Source organism: Ptychodera flava, chromosome 7 (assembly GCF_041260155.1).
Source record: "Ptychodera flava strain L36383 chromosome 7, AS_Pfla_20210202, whole genome shotgun sequence".
In the NCBI taxonomy this organism is placed as follows: domain Eukaryota; kingdom Metazoa; phylum Hemichordata; class Enteropneusta; family Ptychoderidae; genus Ptychodera; species Ptychodera flava.
In genome coordinates this window covers 15,083,647-15,108,829 of record NC_091934.1, presented here as the reverse complement: position 1 = coordinate 15,108,829, position 25,183 = coordinate 15,083,647, and the positions used below count along the sequence as shown (strand labels likewise).

At 37.0% G+C, this 25,183-nt stretch overlaps 1 protein-coding gene across 2 annotated transcripts in view; it reads left to right on the top strand.

Moving 5' to 3' along the window:
• Window positions 1-25,183, top strand: part of LOC139136851 (uncharacterized) — a 46,293-nt gene that overhangs the window by 8,584 nt on the left and 12,526 nt on the right. For both annotated transcript variants that reach the window (XM_070704687.1, XM_070704686.1), the window contains exons 2-6: window positions 7,199-7,276; window positions 12,547-12,647; window positions 19,159-19,262; window positions 19,962-20,117; window positions 23,367-24,144. In XM_070704687.1, coding sequence (XP_070560788.1) covers window positions 12,560-12,647; window positions 19,159-19,262; window positions 19,962-20,117; window positions 23,367-24,144 — 1,126 coding nt within the window. In that variant the 5' untranslated portion in view covers window positions 7,199-7,276; window positions 12,547-12,559. The remainder of the gene's footprint in view (window positions 1-7,198; window positions 7,277-12,546; window positions 12,648-19,158; window positions 19,263-19,961; window positions 20,118-23,366; window positions 24,145-25,183) is intronic.

Genomic DNA, 25,183 nt, shown 5'->3' with positions numbered 1-25,183 from the left:
GCCAAGAAAAGTGGATACAATTTTGTGTTTACTTTTACATATAGACCCGGTTACATAGAGACCCATTATATATAGATATGTCTACAATACTCTTATCATGGATCCTTTTTTGAAGACATTTCTGGGGGAGAGAGGAATGGGGAGGGGTTTAGAAGTACCAGAAGTAGAACATTGTTTGTTATCAAATGTGCACACCTGTTTAGATTTATTCAAATGTTTACACATCCACTGGCAGGTTACGCTGGAAAATAAATCACAGATTCAGTTCATGGCTTCTTTGTTGAAGGATGTTCTGGTCCCTCTGAGCTGATAAGGTTACAGTATGTGTGTTTTCCAAGATTGGCCAAATCCTGCAAGGCGGTAGCACCTTTGCTAAAGTTGTACAGGTGTAAGGTCAGAATTCCTAGGTATCTTTCACTATTGTGTGCATCACTTCAAAACCAGTACACTGTACATGTTATCTTTTTTTTGCTATGTGAAGTGTGTCCAAAAACACATTAATCATAGTTTTCCAATACAAAAGTCAACACAAAAACAGTGGTTTGCAATAAGGTATCAATAAAAGTAATCGAGTGAAATAGACTGTATAACTGCTTCTTTTTAACCCTTTAAATGCCAAAATCGATTTTTGTACCCTTTAGAGAACACAATGCCAACAATTTTTTTCAGGTCAAGACAGTTTTTTTCCAGATTTTCCCCAAAATTTTGGTCAAAAAACTAGCCAATGAAAAGTTACATCGACTTGGTCCAAAACTACATTTGTACAAAATTGAAAAAAAAATTCATGAAAAATGGTAAAATGTTGTCCTGATATTTTGGTTGGAAAAATTGCAGTGCACAAAGGGTTAAAAAATTAAATACTCAATAGGAAGAGAAATTATTTTGCAGTCAATACAAGGTAACTGTTGTGGCGATCTCACACCAAAAGTGGTTGAAAAGGAAAATCATACCACATTGTGTAGCATTACTTTTGTTAATTGTTGCAGACCAGAAACGAATAATCTCTCTTTCTTAGCCAAATATTACGGTATCCTGGTATTTGCTGAGTCAGGGCAATCTTACCCTCTCTACCTTGTCAAAGTATTGGTGTTGTGGGTGCATGTTGTGACCCTTCAAAGGCTTTTGAAGGTGATTTACAGCACGCACCACACCAGTGTGTGCTGTCACTGAGGGTTGTCATAATAGCCCCTCTCACTGTGAATTACCACACCATAATATCTCATAGTGAACATGAAAACGTGCATGTCCTTACATGCACTTATTGTATTGAGGACGGTGTACTATACCGGTGAGTGCGATTTTAGGACATCCCATATCGCCAAGCACTTATACTCCAGAATTGACAGTGCAGTGGCAAGATTGAAGACTGCAGGTGCAAATTACTTCACAAGGACATGTTAATTGTATAACTGTCACCAAGTCAGGATAGGTTTGAAATTTAGATATGTAAATGTCGTACAAATTCTCAGCTCAAGGTTTTGTAGTACAATGGAATGTCATGTATGGACATCCAAATTTTATAACAATCACCTCATCGGTGTAGATTTGAAATTTAATATGCAAATGGTTGTACAATCTCAGCTCAAGGTTTGTGATGGAATGTCATAAATTACTCAGTATCAGTATTACTCAGTATCATTTATGAAATAACAGTTTCAGAGCATTGTGGCGTATCATCTCAGAGTGGGTATACGGTTCATGTTTCATTTAAATTTAGTTTTCATAGCTTCAAGGAGCAATAATTCATATATAGCTTCGAGGAACAACAGGTGTAGTGTTTTTATCATTTTTGTCCCAGAAAACAAGTTCATTTTCTCATTCTGGTCTTCCAGTATGTTGTAGTGTAAAATGGTGGCTGTGCAAACACAGCTCATTGTGTACAATATTCAATATCTTTGTTGACAAATGAATTCTAGTCCTTAACCCTTTCAGGCCTGACTTTCTTGTATCTTTGCAAAACTACCCCTAAATGTATATATAGGGGTTTTAGGCCTGAAAGGGGTTAATATTAGAATTCAGTTGTCAATAATTGAACATTATACACACAAGGCATTTCAATATGATTTTTACAGTGGAATTAGACACATAAACCATGTTATTAAACAAAACCAAAAACCCTCATAATACGTCAAAGTTACTGTGTAAGAAGCTTTGAAAAGAAGAAACAAATTTTCGGCAAAAGTGACATATAGACTCTGACAGATGCTTATATACATGTAGCCGGTGACTTTTTGACTTGTCAAACAAAACTTATCAAAGAAAATCTAAGTGCTTATAATTCTTACATCTTGATATGGTAAGCATGCCATATGTGTTTGTCATAATACAAATATGTCGGCTCCATACTGTCAAGTGTGTGGAGATTGATGATAGTTTTGGTGTCTACTGCAGCTTTTGAGACATAATGATGACTGTCATGTTCTCAGAAGACCAGTACTTGTTGATATACAATGTGTCCTCAGTGATTTCAGATATGTGGGAGTCCTGCAGTGATTGGTGTCCAGTGAGGTTAGCTGGCGATTTACTAGAGGTCTATTAAAAACCCCTTGTCTTCAAATGTACATGTATGTGTACATTGTACTTTGCTATGGGCTATACTGTATCAGCATTTTATGTGCTAGTCTTACCGATTTTGAAGGAAAATCACAGACGATAGGGGCATTTCTGTTTGACTTAGAGTGATGCAGCTTTCAAGTATTTGTGTACAAGATGAGCATTTATAACTTAGGCATGTTTGTTTCAGTCCAGGTAGGTTTAATTACTCTCTCTAGAACTTGTAACAACTTCTCCCAAGGGGTTATTATATTGACCACTGCCAGACTGACTTGAGTTGAAAGTGTGTTAAATTGTAAATGATTGCTAGTGCAAACTGTCTTCCACAAGCTCAGTTCTATTTGACGTTCTATGTGAATATTTGATAGTAGTATATCCAAATAAAATCTACCATTTATTGCGAATTTTAGTCATTTTGAATTTCTGGTATTTTTGGAGATGCCATGAACATAAAACGTTGTCAACAAAATCCAACATTGTAAAAACAAAAGATTAGGATGAGTGACCTGGTCTGCCAGCATATGTCATGATTGAGAATTTGGTTGCTTGCACTTTTCCTGTTTTACACCCCACCCCCACCCCCACCCACCCCTCCATATCATTTCCCATTTCAATGGCGTGGACTTGGTTTACAGGATTACATGATCAGCATACATACATACATCGAGAAACCTTGCACATGTTAAGGATTCGTTTTTGACAAGGGCCTTCGTCAGACAAGCTGGCCATGAGACGTCTACAAGTGAAGTTTGTTTTGTCGCCTGTGGTTTAAAAATAGGTGAATCAACAAGGTACTGAAGAAACAATTGACAACAGAAGCCAATATGTTGCAACCGAGTTGTGTACCCAGACAGTTTACACAGACATTTCCGTTGCTAATATTTAATGTTGACCAAGATCTCCCTTCCCATGGCACACCTAAAAATATTTACCGTACTCGTCCGAGTATAAGCCCCCGGTTTGGCAACACTAAACAGCCGTAAAACTAGGGGAGGGGCTTATACTCGAGCAACCCCATGTTATCTGCTGTGGACGCTTAATTTATGCTAATTTTATGCACGATTTTTTTCAACACCACTCGATCATTCTATCGTTTTCAAAATCGACTTACACATCCAAGGAAATTGATTTTACAATCTCTGAATACAGAAGTGACATTTTGGTGAAATTTCAGCGTCGAAAAAAAACCCAAACTTGAAACAAAGACGTCATGTATGCTGCTGATCAACAGTAATGTGAACAGGCATGCATTGTCTACACAGAAACGGCACCTCAATATTCCGGTATCAAACTGTCTACATCTTGTGAAAACAACAAACACTAAGCAGTGAAAATTGTAATAGTTACCAGGAAAAGTCTTCACAAATGAAAGGATAATTGCTTCAAACAAAAGAAACGGCTTGTTTAGAGAATGAAAACATCGTGGCCGTGAATGAAAATAAACAATGGCTGACGTGAGTGAGACTATTCTATTTAGGAGACGGGGGTGAACAGGGTCAAAGAATCAAGATAGTAGTGGGAAAACGTGTCATTTTCCTTACGATGCTGTCAAGGAAACTCCAGTTTCCCATTGTTTTAACATCTTTTAATAGTTTCTTTATTATCTAAAAGTAATTTCACCAAGTTAAATGACTAAATATACTCTCCTAACCTTTCTGTATTTGAGTTACACTGGGGTAGGGGCTTATACACGGATGTAATGAATTTTCTAAAATCCTCTGAAATCAGTAGGGGGCTTATACATGAGCAGGGGCTTATACTCGGACGAGTACGGTACATGAACAAGATTCAGAGCATATCTTGCTCGTCTGGAGCAGCTGCCAATTCTCTTGCAGGTAAACTATAGTGACACAGATTGTGTGAAAAATTTATCAAGTTTTGTGGCTAGGGAGAGTTATACTCCACCAGTGAATATCAGCATGTTTCCTTGCTAGACTCTACACTTTGGTATAATCATACAGTGTAACTGGTGTGTTCCAAAGTTTTCCCGGTATGGGATTTTAAGGGTGTTCCACCCATCTTTTATTAAAAGGTACACATGAGAATGTATTTGCATAACATAAGAATATGCAAATTAACCATTGTTGTGTAGAACATCCATGCTTCTGTTTTCTCAAAGCATTGTGTTATACAGTGTATGTGGTACACATGAGGTTAGACATCTGTACATGTGCAATATGGGGTAACCTGGTCATTGTTTGTACAGAGAATGGAAAGGAGAAGTACTGTACTCGCTTATTATATATACATGTCATAAATCATGTGCATCTTCACTTGAATTGCATGTTCTCTGAGCACCGCCGTCAGCAAGGATTGTTTCCCATTACAGAGATTGAATGAATCAATCATGTATGTTCAGATGCTCTCCACGATTCACTGACCCTCCCTGTCAGCAATCTTCTCTGATTGTCTCAAGACTCTGCGTCATTATAGATACGTCGGATAGATTGAAAGTTGACAAGTCTTCACCTCAGCCAGTGCCATGTCTAAAGAAATGCTCTGCTTCTACAGTAGATGGCAGTGTGTAAATTGTACAGTTGCCATGTCCAAAATGATGCGGTACAGGGAGAGAAACTCAGTATAAACAGTGCAATACATCATTCATGGTTGTCTGTTCTATTGCAGAGCCAATGTGAATGTATGCATACACTGGGGAGGTTGTTTCATATACAGGGTACCTCAATATGACAACCAACTTGGTATTTCTGAAAAATGATTACATTCTGGCAAGAAGCTCATGAATATAACTGGAGTTCCTTCTTGCCAGTGCCTGAACCCTGAATGGGATAGAACCTTTGTAAAGTAAAAGTAAAGTAAAGTAAGCCTTTATTGAAATCGTATCCCAGTTGAGTTTGTAAACACAAGCTGTTTAGATAATAGTACAGTGCTTGAGCTGCCCATAAAGGGTTGCCAAACCGTGGCAAAATCTTTGATGAATTTGCAAATTACAATACCTGAGATAGCTTTCCAACCTGGCTAGCCTGGGGCAAGTCAAACCCTCATGTACCAGGGGCCAACCTATAAGATTCTTGGGCATGCACCTGGTTAGGACACGACCACATGAACAATATAACAGGAAGTGTTGCTACCGTACAATAGGCACACCGTTGTTGACTAATGGAAAGTTTAACACCTCGCTGACATTTTATTCCAGCTTCTTTGTTAAACCCTGCAACCTCTAGTCTAACCGGTCACGATCTTTAAAGATAGTCAATCCATGCATGTTGTTCCTGATTCAGCCACTTACATGTACCTATACATGCAGTCCTACAGCCCAAATGATTGCATCCATCTCATTGCTTATGATACAGTATGATGAATTTTTAATGGATATTGCTAGAAAGCAGTCATTATTAATAATCATAGTACAGTCGACACAGGTACATTGCGAATGTTACTTGAGAAATTCATAACATACATTTTTCCAAGACTTGGCAAGAATGGTTCTATTCAAGTCTAAGATACCATAGCCTGTTTGGTGAATACAACCCTGTGTACCAATGTTTGCGATTTCGTCATTTTTTCTGCATAAATGCTTGAACAGCATAAGCATTATTTGTTACAACACACTTGCATTATTTCTCACAACAAGTCTTTCTTGTTGAATCACATTAATCAACTTGCCATGGAGTGTTTATAATTCCCCTTGGTGGAGTGAAAAAGTCCCCATGCAGGGCTCGAAATTAACTTTTTAACCTGGTAGTCCACTTGGGCTACCATTTTCTGAAGTTGGTAGACCAATGACAATGGCTGGTAGTCCATGAATATTTTAGTTAGGGATACTGTACTCGTCCGAGTATAAGCCCAGGTTCAGCAACACAAAATAGCAGTAAAAGTAGGGGCTTCAACTCGAGAAACCTCATGTTATGTGTCACGACCGCTTAATTTATGCCAATTTATGTACATTTTAACACTTTCTATTAGTTTCAAAATCGGCTTACACATCCAAAGAAATTGTAACTTGAGCAAAGAAAAACAGACAAAAAATATTCTCATGATCTTTATGAACTGGCATGCCTTGTTACACCTGAGCCTCTCTATATACAGAACGTAATACATTGATACTGATCGACAACCAAAAATAAAAGACAAACTCAGTGTTTTATATTACTATTTCAAATCAAAATGATTACACAATCTGTTGATACAGAAGTGACAGTTTTGTGAAGTTTCAGCATCAAAACCCCAAAATTTGACACAAGTTCGTCTTGTATGCTCCCGACCAACAGCATAGTGTGAACTGGCATGCAAAGACTACACACGGAAAAGCAACTCAACATTCTAGTATCAAACGCTCTGCATCTTGTGAAAACAACAACATAGCAGTGAAAATTGTAATAGTCACCAGAAAAAACTCTTCACAGATGAAGGGATAATTGCTTCAAATAAATGAAACTGCATGTTGACTGAATTTAGCTCGTCCCAAAGTGGCGGACATCGCACGCCAAGTATTTCATGTCCAAGGCTTTGGTAGTCCGTGTGGGCTACCATTTCATGGACTTTGGTAGCCCCAGGGAAAAGTTGGTAGTCTGTGGACGCAGGACTACCGCTAATTTCGAGCCCTGCCATGTCATACTTGCATAATATGATGATCACATGACCTGTGCTAACCCTCTGAACTCTTGTTTGCTTTCTTTTGTCACAGAATACAGATGTGTATGTGTCAACACTTTCTTTGAATGGCAAGACTTCTTTGTTTCTGATATCCAGACAACAGAATTATGTAAGTATCATGAACAGGTAGTGTTTATTCTGCTTCACATGATTGTGTCATTGCCAGGTTTTGTCTAGTGTTTTGCTAAGACTGGTGGTACCCCTGTAAGTTTTATGAGGGTTCCCTGGTCATATTACAGGGATTGTCCCCTTATATCAGTAAAGCCCTAGCCAAGGATAACAGGAATGGTGTTTGTACTCCCAAATGTGTATGTTTATGTGTACATAAAACCTGAGCAAATGCATAGCAATCATAAACACAACAGGACTAGTTACTACTCTGCCATGGCATTGAGTCAAGTTCTTTCCACTCAGTTGCATGGCTCATCATAGATTTCTTTCAATCAGGGTGATGGACTATAAATTTACATGCACCTTACGCCCTAAGTGTTTCTCAAGGTAAACTCTAGTAAAACATTCAGAATTGTGTTTGTGTGCAGGGAAATATGATACTTATATCATAGCCCAGTGCTACACACAATTTCTCCTTGGGAGAGGCATGCATGTAGATGTATGTCAATTAAACATTGCCATTGATGGAAAAGAAATCTATTCATGGCTTTCACTTTGGACACAAAGGGCTGATACAACTCTTCACTGGAATCTGTGTCAAGGTGAACTCTAGTGTATTGTGACATCATTGTAGTGGATTAGAGGGCATGCTTGAGGGGGTAGTACTGAAACTGGTAACCCAACAGATACCAGATTTTTTGTTCTTTCCACTTGTTATTTGCACATCGATTCAATCTAAGTATTAAGACATGACTTCTTGAAGGGTATAGTGTGAACAGATACATGGTGATTATGAAGTACAGTTATATACACATCCAACCTAATGAAAGGTAGAATATTGTTGTCCCCATATCCATTTGTACACTGGCTCAGCCATCCACTGTCTGGGTGCACCTAAGATTTGTAGTGAAAATTTTGGAGATTCTGTAAAATCAGGAAGATTGCTTCTTTTGAGTTTGAGCTTTGAGCTTTGAATTTATTAATTTCAATACGTGGCCTCTGCCTATCGTACAGAGTACTTACAAAAAATATAATTGTAAGCTATGGTCAGTGAACTTATATTCTGAACATAAGCATAGAAAAAGTACAGAGATATGTGGGGAATAGAGATTCCTTTTAACAGGAGAGCATTACAGTGGTACTGTAAAATATAAAGAAATCACTTACATTCCACCCAGGTCAGGAACAGTATCATCTCAAAGTGTAATAGCTGACCATAAATGCTTAGAAAGTTGACAAATTATGCAGTGTTTGAGCTAGACGGGAATTCCCCTATGTTGACATATTGGTACCCAATAGTAATTTTTCAAGTGGGGACCAGCCCCCCATGAAATGGCGCCAGTCAAAACTTAGAGATACAAGCAGGGCACATTAACTGGTGAAAACCCCGGTAAATTTTCTGGTAAAAGGGGAAAATCCCCTCTGTTGATGCCATCCTGGATGAAACGCTGCTTATGTTATGGGTTTTGAGATGATAAAATTCTAGTCAACGATGGGATTTAATCTCAGTGACCTGGGCACAGTGTATATGCTCTTCGTAAAGTGAACAAATAAATACAAAATGGAATTCATCTTCGACAGCTCGAATATCTTTTACATTTGTCTAATAAATACACAACTTTTGCTGATATGGAATCTTTAAATGTCGTCCTGTTTCAACATTGAGTTTGTGGCTAGAACAATGACAATTTGACAGTACAAAGTTATACCTCTTGATCAGAATATTCAGGTATCTTTCAGGTTCAAGTAAAGACTTAAATTTACAGTGTTAATTTTAATGAGTTTGCGATCTGTTGATGCCAGTCTTGTCAGTGACAATGCCTGATTCTCTGTGTAAATATACTTTAGAAAATATCTGGATTTCCAACGTACTGTTCAATCCAGGCAATACCAAAATTAACAGACTTTTGAAATATTACTGTAACAGCTCTCCTCCCCTCTCTCCCCAAGCAATGGTATCTGCACCTTGACTCATTACTACATATTTGGTGTAGGATATAAAATGTCAATAAAATTGTCATCACTTATTATATCACCTGTTCTTGAAAAGCATGCACTTACACATGGTATTTTTATGCTTAGGGGAGGAGACATTCAGATATACGTATTTGCAGCAACGATTGCTTTCGTACTTAAAGTGTGTGTAATCTAGTTTTGTAGCAAGATTGTCTACCAAGCCAGGTGTTGCACAGAAATTTCTTCCTTTGAACTTGAAATGATCAACCTCAGGGTAAGAAAGATATGAGATATAGTATCCATAGGTGCTGGTACATCCAGTGAATTTTTCACTGCACTTTAGTAAGGGGCCGTCGATAATAAAAGCTGATGCACGTTTTACTTGAAACCCCCTCCCTCCCCCCTCAAAATGAAAGTTCTTATGCGAAATAAATTTCGTATTATGATGCCGTTTCTGACAAACCCACCCACACGCACCTCTCCGATCTGAACGCCCATGAAAAAATACCGGAAGGGCACATTAATTAATAAACCTCCACTTTACGCGTTTCACTTTTAATGTATTTCGCAAGTAGGAAAATGTTTCACATATATGTTTCAAGTTGACAAAGTATACAAGTTTTTATTTCACATTCATGTCTTTTCGTTGTCTTTTCTGTCTCCCAATTTAGCACAGTCCCCTGTGGTCTAAAAAAACGGTTTTTCTCAGGCAAATGTACACACATCTATGGGGCGCATAGACGCAGAGCAGAATAGACCACAGGGGACTGTGGTATTTTGTGGGTCTGTTCTCGATGAACGCAAAGGTAGTTTTGCGTTCTCGCTGCAAAGTCGCACTTCGAAAACAATAGAAAATCCTTATGCGATATTGACGCACACAAAACGAAATGAGCTTTTAACCCCCCCCCCCCCCCCCCCCCCGAAACGTAAGAATTACGTTTGTCGTGCGTCAGCTTTAATTATCGACGGTCCCTAAATGGTTCCATTTCATGTTGCCATGTGAAAGTGTCATCTGTAACCTTTCCCACTTGCAATTAATTAATTAGATTATTTAGGTTTACAGCATTGTAAATGATGTGGGACATTCTTGGTGTACCTGTTACAGTGGCTATGCTACAATGTGTACATTTATAACAGCATATGTTGATCATTTTATGGCAGCAATCCTTTCACTACCACATGTTTAGGTAACTAGGATGCTTGTCACATACCGGTATAACTGGTCCACTAGTCACATGACTTTTCTTTGGCATAAGTAGTAGTTACTGGTTGTAGCTGTTACTGGCCATTTTGCATTCACCCCACAATCTACACAACAATCTGCCAAAGGATATTGCTTCAATTTTCCAATCACCTTACCATCAATGTTAGAGTGTGGAGACATTATCCTCCAGGCTCCCAACTCATAGTTTGGTTCAGCATCGACCATAATTTTGTTTGGCAGAAAAAATGTCAACGGAGTTAAGAAGTCTACAGTATCAAGTACATGAACTGATAAAACTTATCAAGGATGAGCTTTTTTGTGTTGCTCATAGGCAATCTGTTGTTGCATGTGCAGCTTGTAGACATTTACAGAGGTGTAGTTCTGGTTGTTTGGCTGGGGACTTGCATGTTGAACAGTTAGTTGATCCCAGGCGTTGTCCATCAATTGTTCAGTTCCCAAACCCCCCCATCAGTTGTTAAGACCCAAAACCCTTACAGTATTTCCGTTCACCTCTGTTGTTTTCTTCAACAAAATCTGACGTGTGTAGGAAAATCCGTCTCAAAGCCGTTGAGGTTAGGGCATCATCAAGTCATTAGTTAATTTTTTTCTTGTCTCTGTGCACATCTCTGTCCAGAAATGAAACTGACATCCAAACTGTAGCAAGACCTTATGCTAAATACTTTCCTTTTGAAAGGATTGATGATCACAGCCTTGCAATCTTCCAAACTGATAATATCATTAATATTTCACACACTATGACAAATTCTACATGTCTGATAATTTAGCAAGGATGACATCCAGTCACTCAGTATTTGCTGTAATATCTGTGACATCTGTGTCTCCCTCATTGTGTCTCCCCCCTCACTGTGTATATTTTTCTCCACTATCACAACAGGAAACGCCCGGGTGGCTCCATTATGTTGATGATGATAGGGATAAACGGTCTGTTCCTATCCTGTTCGTATCAAATGGTTTTGATTGAGTTTTCTTGTTGTGTATAGCAAAGTTGGATTGCATTCTTTGAAATGGATATGATTTGGGTCCTAACACTTCCCATTGAAATACATGTATTGCTATCAGTGTCTATCAGTGTCTATCTCTGAGGAAGTTTAGATTTGTGGACTCAGGAAGTATTAGTGTGTGTGAATTCAATACAATAATACTGACCCCCATAAGTAGGGGAGGTGGGTGTTTCCGGTACTCTGTGTAACTCTGAACAGGGACATATTGCTTGTATTGTGCCATGGTTATCAATTTGAAATATAAACAGCTTTTTGGCAGTGGAGCTGAGCTTGTTATGTAAGATACATGTAGGTCCATGACTCACACTACACATGTATTGCACAATGGAATGTACACATGTGAATTGTTTCTGCAGACGTTGCTAACCCACATGTCTGTGTCCTTCATGAAGTTGTCTGTGATAGAATTTAGGCTAAGTTTGTAACCAGTATAAAATACGGTAATGTAATATGTTGATACTGATATCAGTGGACAAACAAACATGTAAACAGCAACAAATCTATAAAGAAACAAATGACCTAATTTTACCAGCTTCATGATGTTGTGATATACCGGGACGATATCAGAAATTCAAGTTTTGATACTTTTTATACTTACAAGGATGATCTGTTCAGACAGCTAAGCCATACATAGTTCTCTGTGCTGACTTTCAAAATCTTCATGGCCTACATAGTTGTTAGCAGAAGTACAGTGAAATTCTTTGGCATCAAGGTTGTTTCTCACAACATTTGTATTGTGCATTAGCACATTGTGTGGATGACCTCAAGTTGGTCATGCATATCTGTCCTTGTATTGTTTACTTTTTTCTTAAAATCTGTATTTTAAGCATGGTTTAACAACTATTTGCCAAGTACCAATTTCTGTAAGTGATAAGAGATTGTTCTGTCCTTTAATAATTGTAGATGATAAAATTGAAAATAAATCTTTTTTTGACCTCACTGCAAGCTCTTGATGCAAGAGTGCATTGTTGGTGAGGAAATAACTCAGTTTTGTGACTTTCCAAAGCTATCAGAATTTTTCAGCTACTTGCAAATTTTACCAATTTTCACTTACATTCCTCTCTTGTGTTTTCATGTCTTAAACAGCAGCCTGATCACAATGGAAGAAGCTGAAGCTATTCCTCATGATATGAGGTTACCATCTTCGTGTCAATTCATGGCCTCTAGTGTGGAAGACAACAAAGTCGGTATGTATCCCCCCAGGTGTCATCAGTCTCTCTATCAACTTACAAACCAGTGTGCCCTGTGTACCAGATTGACTCATGTACTGCTTGCCCAAGAAAAGTCTCTGACACAAAGACAATTTTATATTTTACATGTACCAGTAGATTTTCAAAATCCCAAAATTTACTCAGAAAGCTCAGAAATGAAAGATAGAGGGCACATGGGTACTTGTCACACTCACAGGCTCCAGTATGAAGTCTTGCCTGGGAACTTTCAAAACATCATGGAAGGCAAACTTGACAAATTGCCTGTCAGTAGATTAATTATAAAACCCCTTAGGGCAAATCTTCAGAAACCTCCATTACATGAGGGAACTTAACCTCCATACAATGGACTTTGTTCAAAGTTCTTACAACTTCCGGTGTAGGGATTATCACATTCACAGAAGTACCATGACCTTTTGTGACCCTCATTATGTCATCTTACAGTAATATTGGCCAGAGCATATCTCCCTGTCACAAAGTCAATCCTGGTTGACCTATAGCTGTTACCCAGTGTGCCCTCTCACTCACAACTCTTCTGAGTCAGCCCATGACACAGAATTTTCTTGGGTCCATGATGAGCCATGTCTGTTTAGTTTAGATGGCACACTGATATTTTCCAGATAAAAAAAACTAAGGCTCAGTGTATTTCAAGACTTTCCTTGTCTTTGCTGAATCCATGAATTTTAATGTCATTAGTGTCATATCAAGTACCAGTTTTGGTTAAATATCATCAACCATCCTTAATTAACCCCTTCACCCTCTATTTTCCTGAACATGGGTTCACCCACCCCAATGCTATCATTAGGAACATACTAAAGTCTAGGGATATAAGGGTTACTCCATGGATGTGAGCAAATGGCTTTATGTAAATTTATATATATTGTGAATGTCATTGATCAAGCACTGTCTGAACGTTTCAACTCAGAAGCACATGTATATGTACATGTGTATGAATTCCATTGGTTAATCAGAAAATCATATGTTGTTGTTGGTGAAAATCTTGAAATTGTGTAATTTCCTTTCATGAATTAGTTACACTTGACGAGCTTGTAATATTATAATAATATTGATGATGATGATGATTGTAATTGTGGTGATGATGACAACAACAACATCATTAATCAGTTTATCTCTTTGTAAGTGCGTGGTCATAGGTCATCCCTTATGAAGCTCAGGGTATCTTTTCCTGGTTTGGGAATCTCCCTCCCTTTCAGTGAAGATTGACAGTCATCGTTTGTTGTTTATTCAACTTACAAGCTTCATGCCACACTAATAGATATATGCCCTGTACAAGGAAATTATAATAACTATCATAAAGTGTATTGTGTTTGCTTAGTGCTCTTTAATATTCTTATAACAATCATGGCTATTTATAATTGGTGTGTTAGCATGACTTATGGAGGGTGAACAATGGAGTTGTTCTCTTCCATTTGTGTTTTGAATCAGGTGGATAAGAATTACCTGTGTGTTCATTATTTCAACATGGATACCTTTCAGGCCAGTGGCATGTATTTCATGCATGATTCCATCCTATCCATTTGACCCTGTTATCACACAATTGCTGCGATAGTGTCTCTTACCCTGTAACAGCATATCACAGGAAAATTACATTGTTGACACAATTATAAATTACACTGCAGAGTAGGACAGTCACATAAATATGTTCGTCATCTTCTATCACTTGGCTGAACGATGTGTACTTTGTACATACAGATTACTCCTTGCCTGTTCTGTGCCCTTTCCAATCACAATCATGCATTGAAATTGTACAATATCATGCCATTGAGCCTGCATCATTGCATAACCACTCCAGCATACATCCATTGTAGGGAAGAATTACCCCTAAAGCTACAGTGTAATCTCCAGACTAATCTGTCGTCTGCCATAGCTTTATCTCACAGAAAGTCATTTAGCCCATTGTACTTGTAAATTACTTTCAGCAATTTATCTCCAGGACAATGATTGATTTGGTGAAGAATTGATTTAAAAAAAATATAATCATTGATGTACAAAACATCAACACTTTTGCCCAGCAGCCTTGGATATTCCCAATTGTATTCATCAGATAACTGCATCTTACATCGGTAAAGCACTCATGGAAAACCACTCAAATAAGTAGTTTTCACATGAACAATGAGGGCTTAACTAATATCTGTTACTACACTTACACATGATGAGAGAGAGTTGACCTTCATTTATTGAGAGTGAATCTTTATCTTGGGGCCGATAGAGTGACTGATGAAGTAGCTGTGAATGACTTTGTTTTTCAGAAGACGTGTCAAACATTAAAGCAAATTAGAAAACACTTGAGTATGTGATTGAATTACAAGGCTATGATAATTTAGTGACAATTTAATTTACTAGTGGTCATTTCCGAGGGAAATATGCAGTCCTAGAAAATTTGTATGATTTATTCCTAGCATTAGCAATCAGTTTTATTTGTCATGTGTATTGACTGGGAAAAAATTGGAAAATTACATAATTTAAGTGACTGCCACTATTTAAGGTAGTATGCGCCTCGAAAGGAGTCTTTCAGCAATTCTCGTTCAAAATCAAGGATAAAAACTGGGGGCCACCCTGCAAATTTTGGTGCCAGAGAAACAAATTACCCCAGATTTACCAATGTTTGAAATTCAAAATGGATGCCATCCCTGTGTTAACTCTATGGAGAAAAATAAGATTTGCTAATTTTGTAAAACTAAGACGGTAAAAATTTTCCTTACAGCAAGAACTTTCAAATTAGATCCCACAAGTGGTAGATCAGAAGAGAATCGGAAAAGTTTGAGAGTCCAAATATCTGTCCCTGAGGCACATTCTACCTTAATATTCTATGATGATCGTTTGATATACAAAGTTCATATTGACATTTTAGAGAGAAAAATAAAAAAGTTGTTTATGTGGCTAGTCATGCAGACTCTTGACTTTTATGGCTCAGTTGTGTAATATATGCAGGTGCTATAAGAAAATATGGATTTATTACAGTATGCCCTCTAGATGACCATATTTCTAGACACCTGTATCAGTTAAGGAATTCTGCTAATTTCTAAGGTATTCTACCATCGTCCAATGTGAAATGTTCATGGGTCAAAGAGAATCTTTTTTTTTTGAAGTGGTGGTTGGTCAGTTTAGCTGTCAGAGGTCACAGTGGCTGGATAATGTAAGTTGCCAAGTCACAGTAAAAAAAAAAGAATGAATGTTGTAAAACAAGAATTGTTGTTGATTAAAGAATTGTTTACCAAAGCTTATTCGAAAATTTCCAAAATATATTTGTACAAAAAACTGAGTAAGTGTTCACATGCAGAACTGAGCAAATACATATAGCTTGCATAGGAGACTTTGATATTTCACAGGTCTGTCAAATCCTGATGCTCTTATATGAGACATGATATATATGGTGCATACTGTAAGTTAAGTAGGGTCAGTGAAGGACACTGCCAAACACTGCCAATCTTCTAGTATAGTACATTGTAGGTTATATTCTAGCAAAACTATTGAAATTAAGTGAAATTGCAACGATATGTTTGGCAGCAAGGCCTGCTCAGACATGTTCAAATATGTAGTTTCATTTAGTATTTTACAGATGCATTCAAATGCTCTTTAGTTGACATTTTTTTAATGTTACCAGTACGACGATAATAAATTTCCCAAAAGAGGGCCGTAAACAAACTTCAAAATTTCCCAGGAAAGGTCAGTGTTACAAGCAACCCTAAGTTTCACCAAAAAGGTGTTAAAGCAAACCCTTTAAGTTTCCCCCAAAATGTCAGTAAGCAAACTTTAAGTTTCTGAATGAAAAAGTTTTAAGTTTCCTTAAACTAAGCATCAAGCTAGTCATTAGTTTCCTTAAAAAAAGACATGCAAATTAGAGAAAGTAGTTTGCTAAATTGTTTACTTACATATAGAGCCGAGAGCTTGTCCAAATACCTTTCAGACCAGTAGCATTGACTATTTGGTGAACAGTTTAGTATCTTTTTTTGCATTCATATTAACAAACATGGTTTAACTTTGTTATTTTTCTCTTAATGTAAGAGATACATTTGATTGTAAAATATACTTTGAAATACATAGGAAAATATTGATTTCTTGTCTGTGAATATTTGGTGGTACACAGATCCAGGGAAATGTAAAATTGTAGGAAGGATTGAGCACTGATATTGTTAAAAAAAGAAAAAAAGCCATTATGTCAGGAAAGGGAAACCATACTGGTATGAAAATTAACAGAATTATTTACAGAATCTTGTTTGACTGCATGTGTATTAAAAAGTTGCAGGCAAGCAGAATGATCAGCAGTAGCAAAATAGACCATCCTTTTTTGTGCCCAATCTAGTTGAAGCAGCACACGAATCAGATTAACCCTTTCAGTGCTGTATATATTTTCCCACCGAAATTTGAGTACAACATTTTAGAAATTTTTATGAATTTTTCTGTTGTTGTTTGATAATTTTGGAACAAATGGACCTAAAATTTCATTGGCTACAGTTTTTTATCAAAATTTTGGCAAAAATCTGAAAAAAATTGACTGGGTTACATTTTATAAAGGTGGCAAAGATTGACTTTGGCGCTCAAAGGGTTAACTCCAACATGTTTCATGAGACCCTAAGAGCTTGAATGTCATGCAGTGCTGTCGCACGCAGGAAGAGATAAGATATCAGTTTACATACAGATCACATGGCATTTCCTATTAACAAATACTTAGCATCATTGACAGCATACCTGTGAGTACTCAGGCGGAGCATTGTATGCATGTACAAGTCAACAATGTCAGGGGAACAGATCAAAAATGGTGTTGAAAATGTAGGGGACAGATAACAGATTGATGACTCTGTGTCCAAGAGCTGGATGTGGTAGTGGGGAAACTCAGTGGTTGCCACAGACACTGCATATGGGACTGTGTGTTGTGACTACAGTGTAGGCCTCTAACCACAGGCAATAGCAAGAGGTTAACATACAATGTTAGGTCACCATACCTTTTGCACTCTGCTGCCATATATCATAGAAGTAACCATTTCATGAATATGTCCTCCTCTGTTTTTGGATAGTGCACTCAAAATAAACGTTGGGAACAGCCATTCAGTGAGTTATACCCAGGATATGAATGTCCAGTGGTACAAACAAAGCCACATACAGAAATGTGTATTCCCATCCACACGTTTATCTGGCCATGCACAGCATTGATATGTTCATACAGTTCTAACATCTTCACTGTCCATTTACTACAGAATTATTTGTAAGAGAGTGACATCTTGTTCTGGAGTTTGCTGGTAGTACAATGTATGGGCTCCAAATATACCGTTTATATATCTTGTACATAGAGGTTACTCTACCATTATACTTTTGATAATCAAGTTATATTTTGCAGCTTGATGTGTTCAACAGGGATACAACCCCAAAACTGACCATTGTAATTTATCAGGGCTTCAGCATTTTGTGATATAGGTTACTCAGAATGAGTGACTAAACAGATCAAATGATATGAAATTACCATTTATCAATCTTACATGTCTGAAATGAGATTCTCAGACTCTCAAATATAAAAACCTTGACTTTGAAGCACATTTGGATATTGTTTATGGTTGTCATGTTTGCTTGCCAGATTATATTGTAGTTCAGCGGAGTGACTTGGAATGCAAAATGTACCCAACAGTGGAGAGAGAGATTTTCTCAGTTTTTCCCATGCTGCATTGCAGCTCCATTGTCTTCCATTGTATGATGTGGATGTAGCACTGAACAAGGAAAACGGCACAAGGCCGTGTTAAAGAAAAGTTTACAGCTCGGGTCTACTTGCATACACTGTACAGCCAAACAGTACTGTAACCTCAGTATTAATATTATTCACATGGTTCCTTAAGGAAACTGTAACAATATGAAATTAAAATTAGTCATACAGGAAAACGAGAGCAAAAGTATTGTGATGAGGAAATTTTTACAAGGAAATCAGCTCTCTTCTCCTTTTGCAGTATATTTTTCAGCTGTCAGTCAAGTGTATTTTAATCATCAGGAAGCAAACTGATTGCCATGCTTGTGAAAGCATATATATTTCTTTGTGTATGTACATGTGTGTGAATATGATTGAATGACTAAAAAAGACCGTGAAGATTAAAAAATAATGATATTTTTTATGTTTTCATCAGTCCTGATGCATTTGCTAATTTTAGAATTTCATGTTTTAAAGGTTATCTTCAAGTTCCACAACTTGTAAATTGTTTTAGGGCACAAATATATCCTACACAGATTTTAACATGTAAACAAATCAAATGTGTAATTTATTAACTTTTGTTATATTATAGTTTTATATCATCACTTCGTCTCACACCGACACTATGTCTCCTGAAAGTTTATTTTTAATGTAATGCTGTTTACATATTTAAAAAGTTATCAGTTTTCACAGGTAAAAGTTAGATTATAGTTATGTAGACTTTTTTGCGCTGATTATTAGATCAGTAGAGAGATCTTAGATGATAAAATCCATGTTTTTGTTCACTTTATGTTACAGGTGTATGGTCAAGGGAGGACATCTTAGAGGGCACTACATTTGGTCCATATGCCGGAGAGAAGAAGAAAGTCAGCGATGACTGTGATCCGTACTACTCATGGGAGGTGAGCAAAGTTCATCAATGAAATTTCATTGACAGCCTCATACAACACACTTGACAACTCATTCATCAGTGAGCAAATATTACATATGCAGTGTTTCATCTACAGAGGGGATGGGGGATTCCCCCTCTGTTGACATGTAGGCATCCCCTAGTAATTTGTCAAGGGGTGACCACCCCCATGAAGGTGCTAGTCACACCTTAGAGATACAAGTAGAAAACATGAACTGGTGAAATCCCCCCCTTAACGGAGAAATCCCCCTGTTGATGCCATCCTGGATGAAACACTGCATATGATACAAATCCAGGTGAAGTGTCTTTAGAATACCCGTCCTTTTTGTTGGTCCAGTTTGTTTGGTCTTTAGAAATTGAGAGGCTATTTTTTACTTGCAGTTTAAACATTTATCTTTCAAACATGATGCACGTCATGCGTCACATGACATATGTTCACTGTCGAAAGGTACATGCCTTTTATCACAGGCCAGCAGGTAAGGGGAAAAAGAACCGGATACTGTCGGTTTGGATTTCTTAGCATGTTGCAATCAAAATCCTCAAAGGTTTATTCAGTGTGTATATGTAATTGTGATACTTAGATTAATGATATCCCCGTCAAGCGTGGGTGATCATGGTATTTCCAAAAAGAAAAAAAAAATTGCAAACAGAGTGTCAAGATCCACAAATAACTTGCCCACTTTTCTTTCAGATTAAAGGCCCGAAGGGACGCAGACTGTTCTGCATAGATGCCTCCAATCCAAAGAAGTCAAACTGGATGAGATACATCAAATGTGCCCGCTACTATGAGGAACAGAACATGGTTGCCATGCAACACCAGAAGGAAATTTATTACAAAACAATAAAGGTAAATGATCAAATGAACTAAAGTTGTAAAACTTACAAATGACTAGTAAGAGCAATGTCAATAAAGCACATTATGAAGGAGGAAGGTGAAATTGATTAAAATTTTGGATGTAACAGATAGACATTTATTTGTCATTTCACTGTTATATATACCATTCACACTCTCACCCTACACACTTCATACTGATAGCTACTAATCAAATAATTAGTGAGCAATGCATAAGCACTGATGAGCAAGTCCAGTGGCTGGAAATGTAAGATCAGTGACTTGTTTCCACCAGTTCATAATTCTGATATACCAGCTAGTACTACTTTTGCTCTTGTATGATGCAGAAGGTATGCAGGACTGGCAAACTTGATCCCAGGTCTGCAGGATTATGCAGATACTGAATTTGCTCACACCAAATTGGCAACAACTCTGCCCTGACACACGTAATCTGCATGTATTTAAGAAATAACGTACCTTCCCAGCAGATAATGGATGAAGGCAAACATTGCACAACATAATGTATGAGGTGAAGCTGTGTACACTATGAAGTGCAAAGTTTGCTTGAGACCATTATGGGCCGGGAGGGATACATTATTGCTATTATTTTACAGTTTTGGCAGTGCTAGGGACTTTGTAGATATAGAAAACATCTTGGCCACAATACTGGATAATCAGGATACATTATCAGTAATAATTTGGAAGGATGACGTCACAAAATTCACCGATATTGATAAGGCTATAATGTAAATGTTCACAATTAGTTACTACATGGAAAATAGTTGCATTAAACCAAAGTTTGTGGATGGCACATTGATCATTGCAACCATATCACCTTTGTTATTGTTTACATGGTTCTCATCAAAGGGATTTTGCGGGATAGGCTACCCCAATTTTTTTTTGAGCAATAACCCAACAAAGGAATATATTTTCGCAACAGAGGAATATGTAAATAATGCATTGTTATGTAAATGTTCAGCCTTGCTGATTTTACTCAATTTCTAGCGCAGTAAGGCAAACAATAATTTATGTGTGCATATATGTATGGCCAAGTTGGGCAAAAAAATGTGTGCAGTTAGGCAAATAAACACTTGCTGGATGTATGAAAAACTAAACATACACTGAGCATACCAAAACCCTAACCCTAACCCTAAATCAACTGATATTATTGCTTTTTAACCACACTGTGTTTAAATGACGGCCAAAATTTGATTTTCAGTATGACATGTTAATACACATGAAGTCGAGAGGATTGCCCAGCAGGAGGTCAGGTTAAAAACTCTGCCAATGAGACATTACAATTTCTTTTGTTTTATGTATCCAATAGTTATGGGTAGGACTTGTGATTGGGTTCCTCTTAACCATGGACCACTGTGGGACCATAATTTATAACCAAATTTAGGGGTGACCTTTGACCTTTTTATCACCATATGACTTGTGTATGGGTATATGTAGTAAAGCACATTTGTTTATATTTTGACATTGGAAGTCCAAGGGACTTTGGTGCCACTGGGCCTCATGTTTCTTTGTATTGTCTGATAGTATTCTGTAGATTCTAAAATGTTATGCCAGCAGATCTTTGTCAAGGGTCATATTTGTATTGTACAACCATTAGTTTTTCCAATAACCTGTGCTCGCTTTTACAGTGAATGAAATAAACACATAACATAATCAAATTAGAATGGATCATATTTAATTGAGTGTGGAAATACCAGAGTAGTAAATCACTGATGTAGCTAGATAAGGGAAAGTGACATAATTAGGTCATATGAGTTAAGGGTGTACAAACATTTTATTGTCCCTGTAAAGTTATACTCTGTGAAGTCACCATCTGTTTGGGGCTTTAGAGGCTCTATAGGGATATTAAAGACATGGCCTTTATCTTACCAGAGATGTTGGTGGTTCGAACAACCAGGGCTCAGTCATTATTATATTTCACAAGCCAATTGTATGGAATTGTATGACATGAACATTTTGAAATGCGGTTTTGAGTCAATATTTCCACATATTTTTTGTTACAAAAAGAGCTGTCATGCGAAATTGTCGAACTATCAGTGTAGGTGATTATGTCGTGGCATATCAGTCATTCATACCCTATACGGTAATTTACACACACACAGACACACACATACACACATAGACACACAGACGCGCGCACGCACACACACACACATACATACACACACATATATATATATATATATATATATATATATATATATATATATATATATATATATATATATATATATATATATATATTGATTTACAGACACCCAGACATATATATAATACATATAAATAAATAAATATATCTATATCTATCTATCTATCTATCTATATATATGTATATACATATTATATATATATATATATATATATATATATATATAATATATATATATATATATATATATATATATATATATATATATATATATATATATGAAACACCATTAATGTGTACTCAGTTCATTTGATGACTTTATTAATTATGTGTAATCTCATTGTGCAAATTTAGGCTTTTGTAGCAAGTCAGTGACTATTCTGTATTATTCTGTTATATATATTATATAAAACTGCAAGTTCATGGTCATTGCTCATTATAAGTATAAATTTCATCAATCATTCACTTGATAGTAATTCATGTTTTACAGTAATTTAATTTTTCACATTTTACTCTTGTTCTTGTAACAATTAAAGGCCTCTGAGCTGCCTCTTGCAATAATTTGTTGATATGAAAGTAGCTCACACTTTTACATCTATGTGGAGGATGTCCAGTGCTGTGTGTTTTAACACTGTCACTACTATGGTTTTGCCCAAACTCGTTGTTACCATGGTGTATGTTGACCTGTTTCCAGAGATGGGGGAAGGGGTGAAAGGGTTAATGGACTACAATACAGTGTTTCTGTTAGGATTCAAATGCATGTGTGCACTATGCCCCTTGAATGTTTTTATGGAGATGGCCACATGTGAGTGGGCTACTCAATTGTTATTTACCTTTTACAATTTATACATCCTATTCCAATCTATAATAAAATTATCCGTCAGTAAGAACAGTTACATTAACTTATTCAAGTTTTAGAGTAAAACAATGAAAAAATTGCAAACTGTTATGGCTCATTGGCCTTTGATAAAATGAAGTGTTACGATAGAGACAAACAAATTGTTGAAATTGCTATCCCTTTGATAGACACATTGCACTCTCAAAGATACATGTTTCTATATTCCTGTCTTTCATATTCTGTTTTATTCCTTTTTCAGGATGTTCATGCCAACGAAGAACTTCTTTGTTGGTACAACATACCTGCAGAATCTGAGGCAGGAGGTCTTGGTTTGGGTGATACTCCAGGAACGCAAACACTTTGTCAAGGTCACCCTACAGAAGTCAAAGTAAAAAAGAAAGGAAGGAAGAGGAGAAAGAAAAGGAGGAGTACTTTGTCTAAAAAGCCAAAAGACAGTCAAACCACGAATACTCCAAAAAGGACAACAACTACGTCACTGAAGAGTAGACGTTCGATCCTTGATCAAGAGACTGGTGCAACCGGCATAGGAAGGAGAACCAGAAGTAGGGGCCCTGTGCTTGATATGTCCTCTGAAGAAGAACAGAAGAGCAGTTCTGATGAGGAATCCACTGAAGTCTCAGACTCCGAAGGAGAAAATGAACTGATTGACAAGGAAGATGGTGAGAGGAGCCATCACACAGAACAGGTGGAAAATAACTCTTTAGAAATAAAAATCAAAACCGACTCCACACCTGGCGACTTTTCAGCGAGCAACATCAAAACTGCAGTCGTTAAAATCAAAGACATCAGAATTAACCAGTCAAAGGATGATGTTGGCCTGAGTTCTGGAGACTGTGGAGATGCTGCTGAGGATTGTTCCAGTTCTGCTGTGCCATATGAAAACATGGAACTAGAGGAAATGAAATTTCATGGGGTCAGTGATGATGCTGCAAATGACACTTGCCTTTCTCGGGAGGCAGAGGTGGATGACTTGCCAGAGCTGGACAAAAATTCTGACACTGGAGATACAGTTACAGGTAATAAAAGTTTTACTACAATCACAGGGTTTTAATGTTTATTACATCACTTTCAGCAATTAGCCATGTTTTTAGATTGCAAATTATTTTGATGGACTTTCTTGCACCACATGAAGAAGTTGTCATGTACAAGGCCTCGTAAGGTTATGAAAACAGCCCCTTACAAGGGGCTGTTTTCATAGCCGTCCAGAAAATAAGGGTTTTTGTTCAGATTGTTGTAGCTCCTATGCACCATACTCATGTAAAGCTTTGGGAGTTTTGGGGAGTTAGTGTCCAGCATCTGTACATGTATCTGTGTTTATGTCATTCCACTACATTAACTTGAGAACTGCTGCACACATAACACTTCAATCTTAAAGTTAATGGTCAATCAACCATGCTGTTGATGTGCTGGTGTTAAAATGTGCGAATAAGCCAAGCAATGTAAAGTTGGTCGAAAGTAAAATGAGAAGGAAGACCTAGTCCTGTTTGCTGTGATGTTTGCATAATTAATAAATTCTTTGTGACAAAGTCACACATCAAAACTAAAGACATTGATTTTGATCACAGGGATGTAGAAAATAGCCGGCAGCTGGCAAAAACAACTGGCTGTTGGCTAAAATTTACCGGCTGTGAAAATTTAGTTTCTATAAAAAATCAAGACATTTTGCACAAACTTTATGCACTCACACACCACTTGTAACCGCCTGTACTTTTCTTTTTGTCCTGTGTAACCAAATTTCCTACATCCCTGGATCAGAACTCTTAAAGGGAATCTGAACATGCTGATGTTGATAGTTCTATCAGCATGAATTGCTGATCACTACATATACTATTTGTATGTTTTTGAACTTCTGTAAGTAGGCTATTTATCAAAATTGAATGCATTGATTGTGATCAAACTTTTTAGTCTCATTGCTCATGATTCGTTGAAAGTTTGAAAAGTTGGTGAATTTGCATATTTAATAAAGTTGTGTAATTAGAATATATATCATAATGTAATGGACTATTTGATTGTACCCATTGGATATATTCATTCACATTTATGCAGAAAGGTTCA